Source organism: Prionailurus bengalensis, chromosome D4 (assembly GCF_016509475.1).
Source record: "Prionailurus bengalensis isolate Pbe53 chromosome D4, Fcat_Pben_1.1_paternal_pri, whole genome shotgun sequence".
In the NCBI taxonomy this organism is placed as follows: Eukaryota; Metazoa; Chordata; class Mammalia; order Carnivora; family Felidae; genus Prionailurus; species Prionailurus bengalensis.
This window is the reverse complement of record NC_057359.1, coordinates 50,373,161-50,388,543: the sequence shown is the minus strand read 5'-3', so window position 1 is coordinate 50,388,543 and position 15,383 is coordinate 50,373,161. Positions and strand designations below refer to the sequence as shown.

At 42.3% G+C, this 15,383-nt stretch overlaps 1 protein-coding gene across 3 annotated transcripts in view; it reads right to left on the bottom strand.

The window, feature by feature from the left end:
* The window catches only part of TEK (TEK receptor tyrosine kinase), a 106,467-nt gene that overhangs the window by 43,469 nt on the left and 47,615 nt on the right, over positions 1 to 15,383 (bottom strand). For all 3 annotated transcript variants that reach the window (XM_043566797.1, XM_043566795.1, XM_043566796.1), the window contains exons 3-7: positions 6,967 to 7,077; positions 5,939 to 6,091; positions 2,244 to 2,375; positions 1,783 to 1,923; positions 671 to 799 (exon numbers count right to left, since the gene is read on the bottom strand). In XM_043566797.1, the coding sequence (XP_043422732.1) occupies positions 671 to 799; positions 1,783 to 1,923; positions 2,244 to 2,375; positions 5,939 to 6,091; positions 6,967 to 7,077 (666 nt within the window). The remainder of the gene's footprint in view (positions 1 to 670; positions 800 to 1,782; positions 1,924 to 2,243; positions 2,376 to 5,938; positions 6,092 to 6,966; positions 7,078 to 15,383) is intronic.

The following is a 15,383-nucleotide window of genomic DNA, read 5'->3' as shown; positions in this document are numbered from 1 at the left end:
ACTTTGGCTCAGGTCATGATCACACAATTCATGAGTTCAAGCCCCACATCGAGCTCTCTGCTGTCAGCACAGAACCTGCTTCGGATCCTCTGACCACCCCCCCACCCCGCCCCTTCCCCGCTGGTTCTCTCTATATATATCTCAAAATAAATAAATAAACATTAAAAAAAAAAGAGAGAGAGAGCAGGCTGGAGTTGGTCTGTGGGTCAGGTTTTGCTCTAGGGTAATTTCTGAACTAGAATTATTAAAATTTCATCTTGAGGGTAATCTTTTTGTTTTTCCTTCTTTTTTATATCTTGCTTTTCAAAAATAGCCTGCGTCCAAATCCCTCCAAAGCAGTTCTTCCCTGTTGTGCATATCCAGGGAAAAGACTGGTCCCAGAGAAGGGACAAGAGGTAGGCAGAGCCCTCAGCTAGCCAGTCATCACTGAGTGTGCCACAAAGTGTCTATGGTTTACTCCTAGTGGAAGGAGAAACGAAGGCCACCATGAGGGCCTGCATAAGAGAACTAGAATGGTGTCCTTTAGGACTCGGGGTATATTCTTCCCACCTTCTGGATGGAAACAGAAGTGGCTTGAGGAATGTGGGCTGCTGGGGCAAGAATTATAACCAGCAAAGCTCAGCTCAGACATGCTGAACATGGCCCGAACTACAGTGTTACCTTGCTTTACCTTCTTTCTCACACTGGAGCCCTTGGCGTTCTGGAGAGCAGAGACATCCTTGGAACCGATCACACGTCTCCCCGTGGCTGCACCTGCATGTAAGCTTACAGTCTGGCCCATAATAACCAGGCTGGCATGCTGCAGACAAAGACACCAGAACCACCGTTACCACAGGGGAAGGGAGAAAACTAAGGCTGTGGGTGGCTAGTTTTGTCTAAGCTATTTATCGGGTGAGGTAAAATCCTAAAAATTATATCCACTATTACTTTTAACTTTTTTTAAAGAGGACTACTAGAAAGTTATCAGTTACATATGCAGCTTGCTTCTATTTCTACTGAACTGCTCTGCCCCAGAACATTGTTACCAAATCACCAGGACTCCATCATAGTTCTCAATATGGCAGACGTGGAGGCAGCTGATTTTGTGAGGTAAATACTGACAACCCTTGGAGCTATGGTGAATTCACCACATTAGCATTCATGAGAGAGGGTCTGGCAACCTTGACTGAGTGTTCGTGGCCAGCTACTGTATCACAGGACGTGTGAAACCGTACTTGAAAGATGTGAAACACATACCACTCAGTCTCACTGAACAGGAAGGTATATTTTAGAAAGGGCGGAGGTACTCTTTGAGTAGGTGAAGTTAGTACTGCCTAAGTAAGGTCCACAGAAGAAAAGACCTTCTTCTATTTTCATATCCTAAATCCTGTCTGGATCGGGCCTAAGAGTCCTGATATTTATAATCCCGCTGAAAAAAACAAATCCTCTATGGCCTTCCAACTCCAAGTGTGATCTGAAAACCAACAGCATGAGCACCATCTGGGAGCTTGTTAGAAACAGAGATGCCAGGTGCCAGTCCAGACCTATGGAATCAGCACCTGTGTTTCAATAAGAACCCCAGGTGATATGCATGAGAAGTGCATTCTATAAAGTCCAGAGTCTTAATTATGAAAACATAATTAACTTCGGATGAAAACATCCATGATTCAAAACCCTGTAGCCCAGCATTGGGCCGCTGACTGGACAGCCCGGGTATATCCCACACTATTATTTCCAGCAAGCTGGACCTCCTTGGTATACCTGCTAGAACTTTCTCTGTTCAGGGGTGTGACTGGTACGTACCTTCATTGCACTGCAGACCCTGCCACCCTGTGGCACAGGAACACCCGTAGGGGTCTGGGAGACAGAACACATACGACTTGCATCCCTCCGGTCCACTACACCTTTCTTTACAAGTTCTGCCGAATGCGTGCAGTTCGCAAGCTTGAAGGGGAAGGAAAAGAGGACTCACAGTCAAACAGTCAACCCCTTGGAATGTAGGAGTCTTCTTTTAAAGGGTCTCTCCTAGACTTGTGAATATGGAAAATGAGCCAATCTCAGCTGTGGCATGGACAGCTTTTCAGTGGCCGGCGATCAAGCACCTCTAGGAAAGGATACCTTTTTCCAATTCACACCAAGTTACCATATGGCCTAACACAAGCCATTCAGTTTCTGTTCCCAATTGTGTCCAGGGTTCGAATTCTAAATCCAGCAATGACGGCTTTTGAAATCTACAACTTACTCAGCAAGTACTCTTGACTTACCCTTCTCACATGTCCTCCCCATAAACCCAGGTGGGCAAATGCATTCTCCTGTATCCTCATGGCAGATACCGTTGTTCATACAAACAGTGCAGATGCGGTTGCATTCAGGTCCCCACTTCTGAGCTTCACATCCTTTCAAGGAAAACAAGGTTCTGGTGAGTAGAGCACATTAACTCAGCCAACATTTACTGGGCACCCACGACCTGTCAGTCATTTTAGTGGACACAGGTAAATGAAGATAATCTTTGCTCTCTAAAAGTTAATGGTCTTATATGAAAAACAGACATGGAAACAGGAAATAAGGATCAAAATAAAGACAAGGAGTATCTAATCCTGTCTTGGGGATGTAAGAGGATACACAGGAAGGCTTCCCAGAGGAGGTATGTGTGAGTTGAATCTGCAGGACCACGTAATTAGCCAAGAAGACAGGCTGCAGAGTGTGTTCCGAGCAAAAGCAAGATAGGGGTGGAAAGCCTGGCATGTTCAAGAGCTGCGGGAATGGTTAGAGATAGAGCAATGGTTTTCAAAGTGTGATCCCTGACCAACAGCTTCTCCAGTACCTGGAAATCTGCTGGAGATGCCAACCTCAAACGTACTCCCCATCCATGACCTAATGAATGAGAACCCTGGAGGTGGTCTAGCAACCATATTTACCAAGTCCTCCAGATAATGCATGCCAGAGTGTGAAAACCTCCAGTCTAAAGTACGTAGAGCAAAGAGTCAGCTAAAAAAGCAAGCAGAAGCTAGTAGCATTCACCTAGTTTTTCAAGAACATTCAAGAAGTGAAGCAAGACACACAGAACCTAAAATACAAGAATGGTAAAATGCTTCTAGATTCTTTTTCATGGAAAATCGCACCAGGTGATTTTCGATGGTTAATTACATCCAAGGACACCTTCTGATGTAAGGGAAAAAACTCAGGGGGATTTGGATGACCCTTTGTGGTCAGGAATTTAATTTCTCATCTGAAAGCAACTAGTGTCTTTATCCCTGAATATTAGTCTCACGGTGGTAAGCTTGGACCTATGCCTACAGCTGATGTAACTTTATAACTGCTTTGGCAAGAACTCCTGGTTATCAGTATTTTCTCTGAAATAAGCAGGAAGACTGTCTACCCAGACCCTTTCTTACAGACTTCCACTTAATAGATAAAGCTAAAAAATGTCTAAAAGCTAATATTTACATGCCTTAATATATAAAGGGAAAAATACTTCTGCACGATTAGTGATTTCTTGAGAGCCAGACCACACGTTATCTGCACATGTTGAAAACTAATGATGGCAGCCTATGGAGATGATAGTGGGCTTCCTCTTATATTAAACTATGTCTCTAACTATATACTTCTCTATAGACCTGTCCCAGCTTCTCCCCTAATCCTGGCAAGGGTGAAAGAATAAAGATTGGGGAAAGACTTGGGGTGACCTCTTGGGGATGAAGAAGCCAGGTAAAGAGTTTGTTGATGAGCAACAAGTATGCAATCAGGCTTCTATGATTTTCTTCAAACACCCTGAGGTTTTATATTTCAGGAAACCAAATACTCATGCATACAGAGAGAAATCCTATAAACTCAATGGTTGTGAGAGATCTTTTATCAGAGAGAGAATTTATATTGGAGAGAAATCCTATAGATATAACCAGTGTGATTTTTAACATGAAGTCTTTATGCACTGATTATTCTTAGGTTTCAATTCGTCCTAGAGAGACACCCTACAGTTATGAGAAATGGACAAATGCCTTCGGCTATACCTCATTTCTTTTCTTTTTTTTTTTTTAATTTTTTTCATGTCTTTATTTATTTTTGAGACAGAGAGAGACAGAGCATGAGCAAGGGAGGGGCAGAGAGAGAGGAAGACACAGAATCCAAAGCAGGCTCCAGGCTCCGAGCTGTGAGCACAGAGCCCAACATAGGACTCAAACTCATGGAGTGTGAGATCATGACCTGAGCTGAGGTTGGACACTCAACTGACTGAGGCACCCCTGTACATCATTTCTTAAAATATCAAATAAATCATACTGGGGAAAAATACTCTTAAATGGGATGGGTTGTAGCCTAATTCAAACTTTCTTAGAACGATTTTAGATATTAGCCATGCTTCTCAAATACTTCCACCAAAATACTCCTAAAAACAGCAAAGGAATGAACATGTGTTCCTAGCAATCTCAAGGTATAAGCTAGAGATCAAAATGTGTTTGAAATCCTTCACTTTATCTTTAAAAATCAGGTGAGTTTCAAATTCTAGTCTACATTAAGTTGTGTTTGTTTTCACATTAAAAAAAAATGTTAGGGGCACCTGGGTGACTCAGTCAATTAAGCGTCCGACTCCTGGTTTTCGGCTCAGGTCATGATTTTGAGGTTTGTGATCAAGTCTCAGGTTGGGCTCTGCACTGACAACCACGGAGCCTGCTTGGAATTCTGCCAGCCCCACCCCACCTTTCTCTCTCTCTCTCTTCCCCTCCCCCACTTGCACGTTCACTCTCTCTCTCAGAATAAATAAATTTTAAAAACATAAGAAAAAGAAAGTTAAGTCTTTTACCATATGTCAACATCTGATGTTTCTGATATTGCTAGAAAATGTGCCTACATACCTCAGACTCTGAGTACTGCTGGTACATCTAAATGAAATGAAGATAAACTGTGCTTTTGCCATTTGGACTCTCCGTGAGAGCAGTGGGATAAAAGCAGATTTCACTTGACCAAACCAGATGAACCACACTTTTCATACTTCTACTACCATTCCGAGGGGACAGGGATTCATCGTATTATCCTTGTATTTTCATACCAACACAATGCTGGACACAGAGTTATGATCAATACACATTTGTTGAACAAACGAATGAATAAATGAATATAATGCAAAGCAAAAGCAAAACTGTTGATGAGTTAGAGATTCCGATCATTAGAATGACAGAGTGGCCCAAATACTTAGGCCTGGGTATTTAAGAGCATGAAGGCTTGGCAGAGCCGGGAAAATTCAAGGCAACTTTTTCTCTCTATAAATCAATCTTTTATAAAAACTAATGGTGGATGGTTACTCCCCACTTTGGTAGTTGTAAGAGGGTGGGGGAGCTTTTACTAGTTTTACTTCATGCACATTTTTCAAACATGAAAACAGAAATCCCATTTGAGTGTTACATGATCTGGAAAGTGTGGGATTTATAGGAGACTTAATGTTTACATATTAGACCTACCTAGAAGACCCATTTCCTCCCCACGTAGCAGATACCTTTCAGGGAGACTGCCCAACTCACTGTGATTCCCCCTTCCTATGGAATGATGCTGCTATTCAAGTGGGAGTTCCTAGGGCCCACACTGTGATAAGTGGTTCCGCACTTGACTATAGTTCATTGGTCTAGGCCAATAGACATCTAGCATATGTTAGGCCAGTCTGATTCTTTACCCTGGGAATTCAAACTTTGGAAGTAAAAGAAACATTGCTGAAGCACAGTTAGGCTAAGAGTAGCATCCTAGAGAGAAAGTCCATCTGCCCCCACCAATGCTGGGCCCCAGATCCTCCCTGGGGCCTATCTTTTCTGGAAACTTGCTTGTCAGCTGTTCTACCAATTTTTAAGAGTCCTTAATATACTTTCAACCAATCCCTGGTTTTTGCTTAAGTAGCCAGAGTCAGCTTCTGTTACTTGTAACTAAAAATCCTAAAAACCAAATCATCACAGACTGTGGCCTCTCAATCACTTACTCCGGACTATCAGCCTGGTGAAGGCCGAGGTGAAGAGGTTTCCTCCTATGTACCTGGCTGAGTACACTCCAGCATCCTGGGGCTGAGCATGAGGCAGATGCACTTCTAAAATATCAGGTACTTCGTGCCGGGGCACTGAGTGGATGAAGGAACCTGGTGAAGGGAGAAAGGTGGAGAACAGTGGGTCACACGCTGACACTCCTGTCTCCCCATCTGGCCCCTCCACTTCATCAGCTCTCCCTGACTGGATACAGAAAATGTGCTCTAGCATAGTGGATGTAGGAGAAGAATGAAAAGGCTGAGCTATTCAATGCTCTCCCAAAAAGTGAGAAAGGTACGGTGAGAGAACAGACAGTTTAGTCTACGCAATCTACCACCAAACATACGAAGACAGAGGTAAAGCTAAAGTCCTTATCTTCTGCAGGGAGAGATGAACGGGCAAAGGTACCCCTGCCAACTAACCAAGTAACCAGGAGATAAATACCTAGAATCACTACACCAATCTGGAAGTCCCATCCATCCATAGGACTCAGAATAGTCCCCATCAATATTTCACCTGGGTCCGGCAAATGCCACCAGGTGGTGCCAAACCCATAGTTGGACCTGGACAGATTTGTACAGCACAGTTGGACTCCCAGAACCATTGCCAGTTGGCTTCCCAGTCTCAGCCTGGTCATCTCCTTAACCTCTCAATCAAACAAGCTCACATTTTACATGGCTGGATTTGGGACCTCACTTATCACATCATGATGGGTTTTATTGTACATTCACAATTCCATATTACACATTCATAAATACAAAATGTATGTACATTCATATATGTATATGAATCTGTACTTTGCTTGATGAAGCAACCAACCACACTGCCTATTAGAGCTTCTTTAATAAAATTCAATGGGCTTGCATCATAGCGCTTTACTTCAAACATCTGCCCACCAGACTGTACCAGGGTAATGATCCAACAACATATTTTGCGTTATCTGATGTCTCACATCATGGTGCTGGAAGGAAACAAAACACATACTCACCATTTTTGTAAATCACTGCATCTTCTTCTCTAATCAACACCTTTTTGAAAGATATGTTCACGTTATCTCCCCTGTCCACAGTCATGGTTAAAGTAGCTGGTAGGAAGGAAGCTTTTAAAAGAGAGAAAACAAACAAGTGAGATGAGGGGACACACTTTCTCCAGGAGCAACTGAACTACGAATTCAGAAGATGAGGGCGAGCGTTTGCCAGGAGTCAGCTCAAGTGGATCTAAAAGACAATGACAACTAATGGGTTTCAAACTTCACTAAGGTTTTGAAGAATATGATGAAAGTAACAGTCATTTTCTCTGTAAAACTGTAAGAATGTACACACCACCTATATATACACATTTTTTCCCATACAACTATTGGGGGAGAAAAGGACTTTATGCTGATTAATATGTGTTATCAAACTAAGACCTGAGATTAACCATAAACTAAAACGATGAATCAGCCATCCTTCTCCAATCCCTACCAAGTTTTCTCAGAGTGGAGAGGAATAGAAATGGTTAAACATTTGCCAAATGACTTGTCCCTTCTGGGTGGTGGTCCTTTTCCATTGTGGGGATCCAGATAATTCTAATTGCTTTAGAATGCCCTAAGCATTTCTCAAATGGAATTAGCATCATGCTGGACTTATTACTAATGGTGTAAATAATGGAATATTGAACACTAAGGCAATGATGGGACCCAGTATACACACACATACACATACATATATATATAATTATATGTTTGTTACATAATTATAAATGCATAATTAGATATACATTACTATATAAATATATATACACACACACACACACACACACACACATATACTAACACAGTTATGGGACTGGGCAGTACTGGAAGGACACTGGGGAAGCTACTGCATATTTGGCTTATAAAACCATTTTGGAAACATCTGTCTTTGTGTCAGCCTTAGAACATAACAGTGCCCGAGTCTCTTGGTTTATTGGACAAGACGTGTGAGTAACATGTTCTAACATTCTTCCAGCCACAACAGTTTCTGAATTCCCTTAATTTACACCATAATCTACAGAGAGCCACAATTACAAGAATGGAGGTGTGATTAATTTTAGTCTCTATTAAGGTAAGCCAATTTTTAAAATTTTCAGCTTTATTGAGCTATAACTGACATACAAGTTAAGCCAATTTTTAAAATTTAAGGATCACCACTAGGAGAAGATAATCAGAATATATAACTTTCTGGGGCACTTGCCTGGCTCAGTTGGTTGAGTGTCTGACTCTTGACTTTGGCTTAGGTCACGATTCCAGGGTCATGGGATTGAGCCCCATGTGGGACTCCACACTGAGTGTGGAACCTGCTTAAGATTCTCTTTCTCCCTCTGCCTCTCTCCCCAGCTTGTACAATCTCTCTCTCTCTCACTTTAAAATAAAAAATAAATAAATAAAAAGAATCTATAACTTTCCTAAACATGGAGGGCAGGAGAGAATGGAAATAAAAAGACCTAAAAGGAGAGGAATAAGTCCAAATAAAAATCACAGCATAAAGAAAATATAGATTATGCCAAATATACATCAAAAGCCAGAGAATCTCAGAATGAATTAAAATATCTATTTTTTTCATGAGCTACACATTAAATGTAATGACACATAAAATTGAGAATAAGGGTGAGAAAAATAGACACCAGACTTACACTATTTGAAAGAAGCTGGTATTCCAATATTTTTATCAGGAAAACATCATTTACTTTCAAGGCAAAACAAAATTTTAGGGATAAATATGATCTTTACATAATGACTGAAAAATGGGAGGCACCCGGGTAGCTCAGTCAGTTCAATGTCTTACTCTTATTTCAGCTCAGGTCATGATCTCATGGTTTGTGGGATCGAGCCCCACGTCGGGCTCCACGCTGACAGCACAGAGCCTGCTTGGGATGCTCTCTCCCTCTCTCTCTCAAAATAAATAAATAAACTTCTAAAAAAAATGAAAGAGCAATCCTGAACTTGTATAAGCATCTATAACAACAGTGCTTCAAAATCCATGAAACAGAAACTGACAGAATGAAAGAAACTGACAAATCCACAAGCATAGTAGAAACCTTCAGAAGCCGATTCAACAAACAGACCAAAAATTACTAAGGACAAAAAAAAAAAAAAAAAAAGAAAATCTGAATAACACAATTAAAGATCTGTTGGCTATTCATGGATCCCCATACCCAGCTATGTGAGCATACGTTCAGGCATATTGCCTCCCTTATTAAGCCACAAAGCACATCTCTATAAATAAAAAGACACAATATCCTATAGAACAAATTCTCTGACCAGGAGGCACATAAATTAGAAATCAATAGCAAAACACCCTATACCCTAAGGTTTTGAGAGCTATGGAGTTTCAGCCGAGGACCAAGCCTGCTGAGGACCACCGGGTAAATCAGCCTTCCTTCCTGCCTCTTCTGTGGCTTTCAGACAGGTAGCTTGAGAGAGGCTGATTCAGTACTATGCACACCATGGGCTTGGAGAGCTACCCTGTGAGGGCAGAAGATGCCTTGAACTATACTCAGAAGGTCTCAGCTTTTGGTTCAGCTGCCCATTCTCCTCTGTGCCTGCTGACCCAGGCCTGATGCCCTGCCAGGACACCCACATAAATGCCTTTGGTGCAGGCAATGACACGGTGACATGGGGCAAACTTAGAGGGAGAATGGTATAGATCAAAGGGCACCATGAGCTCTGGAAGAGGACAGTCCTGGGCTTGAAGCCACCCTCTGCCAGTTACTAGACCGCTTTGAATGAGTTACTTAACCTGTGAACATCTCTGCTTACTTGTCTGTAATTTGGAAGTAGAAGTATTTACTTTGTTTATTTTTTAATGTTTACCCACTTTTGAGAGAGACAGAGACAGGGTGCAAGCAGGGGAAGGGCAGAGAGAGATGGAGATACATAATCTGAAGCAGGCTCCAGGCTTGGAGCTGTCAGCACAGAGCCCCACACGGGGCTCGAACTTGTGAACCACGAGATCATGACCTGAGCCGAAGTTGGACACTTAACCGACTGAGCCACCCACCCAGGCGCCCCCAAAGTATTTACTTTGAAAGGTTGTTAGGAATATTAAATAATGGATGCCAAACCCGTGGGTACTTAGAAGAGGCCAGTATCCTGCCCAAATATAAACCAACAGCAACACTGCCGTGCTGAGCTGTGCAGGATGGACATGAGTGGCAGCTTGCTCACTGGTACTGACATGGATCAGCTATGCAGGAACTGGCAGGGGGACTTGACGGGGCGCCCCCTCACTCTGACAAGATTGTCCATGAGCAATGCTAACAGCAGCAGCTCCTGCTCTCTGAGACATGACCCTGGGCGCCTGTGAGAATCTTTTCTGGCCATTTCATGCTGTTGTTCCTTTCTAAGTGGTTTGTTTATATTTTCTGCCCCTTTGTGTGAAGACTGTTTAGCTAACCCCAGACTTCTCACTCAGCATTGTATTCTGAAAAGGAATAGAGATTCCCCGAGGCTCCACTCCAATGGGGCTTTTCTTCCCCACCCCATCCCCACTCTGTGGATTTTTATTATTACAGACCTTGTGCCTTTTAAGCTCCTGTTTCCTTAGGTAGAAACAATCATAGCAGAGTTCCACTGCTGTCCAACCTGCCACGTCCTGCATTCCTGGCTCGAGGTTGATTGTTCTCTGCCGAGTACTAATAAAGGGGTCTACAACCTTCCATGCTGTACTTTGATGATGCAGGAGCCCAGCTTGCACACAGTACACACAGACTAATGTCATGTGACTTGACTGTACCGTGAAAGCCGTAAGCACCTTTCAACAGTGCCTACTACCAGGCACTACATTTCCTTATATACACACACTGGAATACTACTTGGCAATGAAAAAGAATGAAATCTTGCCATTTGCAACACTGTGGATGAAACTACAATGTATTATGCTAAGGGAAATAAGTCAGTCAGAGAAAGATAAATATATGATTTCACTCATACGTGGAACTTAAGAGACAAAATAGATGAACATAGGGGAAAGGGAGGAAAAACAAGATAAAAAGAGAAAGGGAAGCAAACCATAAGGGACTCTTAACTAAAAAGAACAAACCGAGGGTTGCTGGAGGGGAGGTGGGTAGGGGGATGGGCTAAATGGGTGATGGGCATTAAGGAGGGCACTTGTTGGCATGAGCACCGGGTATTATATGTAAGAGATGAATCACTAAATTCTACTCCTGAAACCATTATTACACTATATGTTAACTAACTTGGATTTAAAATAAATAAATAATAGTGCCTACTATCAGGCACTACTTTTTCTAAGCACTTCACACATAGTTAATTTTCATAATACCTCTATCAGATAGTTACTACAATTATCCTTATTTTACAAATGAGGAAATTAAAGTACAGAGAGGCTAAGTAACTTGTCTAAAATCACACAGCAATTCCATGGGAGAGTCAGGGTTTGAACTAGGTAACTCAGCTCTGGAAGCCTCTCCTAGGTTATATAACGTTAGCACTCAAAAGGCTGTGAAGTCCTATTACCTCATTTAAAAATGAGATTGCTAGGACCTGGGTTCAAAAATGACTTGAGTAACATGATTTAGATGGGCTAATTAACTGACAGAACTTAACTAAGAACATGATCCACTTTTTCCTTAAGGGGTGGAGAAGAGAATCGATGATAGTAACAGTTATAAACAAAGAGGCTTCTCAGGGATGTAAAATAATTGAGTTCAATTTTGGGTACCTCCGTTCATGTTAGACTAAGGGTAGTTTCATGTCCATTATTATTTTGTGCAATTTTGCAACAGTGCTGTGAAGATGTTGTATCCGGTGTCTACCCATGTGGGAGATGGCATTAAGAGTGACTTAGTCCCTTACTCCAGGCCTCCTGACAGTAAGAGTTAAAGTTGAGACACAATCTCAAGACGCCCCCACTTGTTGAACCACACCCGCTCTCCACACTCCTCTTATTCCAGTCCCACAGCCTTAGCTCTTAACTGCAGCCATTGTGAACTATGTTCAGTCTGCAGTGGACCACGTGACCACTCCCAGGCAAGTTATGAGCTTCCTCCCTCCTCTGCTCCTGCCTTTTCCCTGTGTCTCACCAAGTCCCACTCCTCTTCAGTCTCCATGTAGATGTCCCTTTCTCCAGGGGCCTTACTCCCCGCCCTGGGACCCAGGGCAAGTGCCCCAAGGCTGTTCTCCAAATGCCCTGCACTTTCCCCTTCCAGGCCCAACAGCACAGCTGCCCTGTTAGACTGAACCCTCCTGGACACAAGGGCACGTCTGGAAGGCAGCACAGGGCGTTGGTTAGGGCCTGGCTTCTGGGATCAGCCTGGGTTATCCTTCCTAGGTCCAACAGTGGATACTAGGTGTGTGAATGCATCTAAGTTACAATAGCCAAAGGTCTCATCTATTAATACAGGGTCATAATAATCAGCACCAGATACACGTTTGGTAAAGACTTAATTACACAGTAATGTATATAAAGCTGCTGGGGGAATGTCAGGTGGGTAAACACTCAGGACATGCTACCATCGCTGTACCTCCCATGTGTGACACAAAGAGACACCTAAGAATACTCGTGGAATGAAAGAATAAATGAATGGGTCGGATTTCAAATGTTCCTATTTTCTTTAGGCTTTTAACACATTCATTTGTGTTATTTAGATACAAATGGCTCTTCTCTGTCAACTTCACAAATTGTGTTTGGAAGGTCTGATGTTCTTAAAGTTATTTCTCGAATGAAAATAGGAAGGAAATAACCTGTGTTTCCTCCTGATGGAAAACTCTGAGACAGCCGCTTGCATGTGAAAATATTTCAAACTTCATTTATACCTCCCGACCCCCAAATGAAATCACCAGGGAGGTTTGAACAAATTGCTTTTGATTTTTTTTTTTTTTTGCATGATGCCATTGATAAAAAACAGTTTGGCCATGTGGAGTGTGCGAGCCAAATTAAGCATGTTTTGGCACATCTCAAATGGATTTTCCACTTCCTCCCCAGATGCACGAGTCAGCAGCAAGCAGGGATACATGTTTATCCTATCCTGCTGTGTCCCTGGGTAGACACCTCTGAGATCCCGTTATGTGTTACTAGGGAATTAATAGTACCATGAAGACACCGTTGTAGAGGTTTTCCTGATTCACATAAAGGATATCACTTTCCTCACACCATATTTCAGCTACTGGATGGTCGGTAAAAGATACAGAATCCTTTCACCACCCTGAGATGTTGTTATTACAACGTAGGAAAGGGGGCACCTGGGTGGCTCAGTCACAGTTAGGCATCTGACTCATGATTTCAGCTCAGGTCATGATCTCACAGATCGTGGGGACGCAAACCCACAGCTTGGGACTCTTTCTCTCCTTCTCTCTGCCCCTCCCCTTCTTGTGCACACACCCCCTTTCTCTCTCTCAAAAACAAATAAATAAACATTAAAAAAATGAATGCAGGAAAGAAAGTACTACCTATTTTTCTGTTTTGTATAAATTTTGTATACCGATTATGTTAATGAATGGTATTCAATTTTTTCCATAACTGAGTAGAAAATAGTCTCAATTATTGCTTATTCCAGGACACTATGATAATTATTGAACGTTTACAATGAGCCAGATAGGTTGGTGGTCTTCTCATTTGATCCTCAAATGTACAGGGAAAAATCTCTATCCTGGTGATATTTTTCAAAGGAGGAAACATGATTTCAGTGAAGTAACTTGCCTTCATGGTACCATTTAGTTGCACAGCCAAGCTCAAACCCACCCAAACTACCTTCACTGTGCCCTGGGCTGCTTTGCAGGGTTTCCATTGGAACTGTTCTGTTCCCAACAAGTGTTCGGAATATTGGAGGGCGGTTCACAGTAAGTGGGAGGGATATATCGAGGGTCTTGCGGTGGTCATCCACACAGGCTCTGCAGTCGGATCACTTGGCTTCAAATTCCATTCCCAACATTTACAAACTGCTATTGTTATTATGTAACTTATTCTACAATGTTTCATGTCACCCAAGCTTTTAGCAACACATCTGTGGTGTCGATCAAATCTTAATATGAATGCACTCGTGGGAACTGGCTTTTGGTAGATACCTTATTTAAAACTGAATACAGTTTTGAAGGTATTGTTAGTGTGCTCGTTACACAAATGATGAAAAAAGAGACCAATAGGTGCTAAGTAACTTGCCCAAGGCCACAGAGCTGATAAATGGTGGCTATGGAATTAAAAGTCAGGGGAAAGGAGCCTAAAAGGCATCATCTCCACATTATCAAGTCTGCTTTTACCTCATGTAACTGAATTTAAGTTCTCCTTTACCTGTGCTGGCCTTGAATGTCAGTTTGGAACAGTCATTGGTCTTTGACTCCCAACGTTCTGATTTAATACTCTCTACAGGTTCTTCTTTCTACACTGTCAAGTTCAGCCCCAAGCCAGCCCGGAAAGAGCACAGCAGCACTTCATATTTCATTCCTATGAAGCCACTGGGGACAAATCTCAGATTATCTTCATTCAGAATGGGGAATTATCAGCAAAGAGACATAACTCTTTACACAGGTCAAATCCCGAATAACACAGACAAAAAATAATAGAGTTGACTTTTTAGCCATGATAGCTTTGGCACACCTCACATCCCTTTGTTCAAACTCTCTCCCCTCAGCGGAGAGCTGCCTTCCTGGGAATGTCTGCTGTGCACTTTTCCCACTCACCCTTGTGTCATCTAAAGGTGAACATTGCAGTTTTGCTAAGAAAACCTTTTCCTTCATTTGTCATGAATAGCAATTTTATCATTTTTGACTTGAAAATGAGCTTGCTGCCTTCAAATCTTCTAATTACCAATGTTAGCAAATTCAAAGAAATGTTTTCAGGTGGACCCCAGCTAGGGGCTAATTCTCCTCCCTTGCTACTGGAAGTGTGGTCCACAGCCCAGAGGCACCTGATCACCAGGGGCATTGTTAGACATGTATGATCTCAGGACTCTCCTCAAGGACCTACTGAACCAGAGTATGCATTTTACCAAGACCTATGGGAAATTTATAAGCACATTCAGTGTTGAGAAACACTGGTCTAAAACAATGCAGACTCCTATATAAAAAAAAAAACAAACAAAAACAAAAAACAAAACAACAACAACAACAACAACAACCACCTGCCAATAAGAGAAATGTGTAGAAGTGTGTTATTTATCTGGATCAGTTTTATGATTACAAATCAAACCCCAAAGAGTTCACACAGTCATTATCTCATGAAATGACACATTCGCAGGCCACAGTCCTGTGGTTATGATGACATCAATTTGGAAAGGACTCCTTCACTAAAAGGTATGACCAGCCCAGTAAAAAGGGCTGATGACTGAGTGGCCAGATCATTTGAGTCAGAACAAGGAAAGGTCATCTCTGCTGGAATTCTGTACCATCTTCCCAGCAGGCAGCACCAAGATACCAGAAGTCTACCTGCC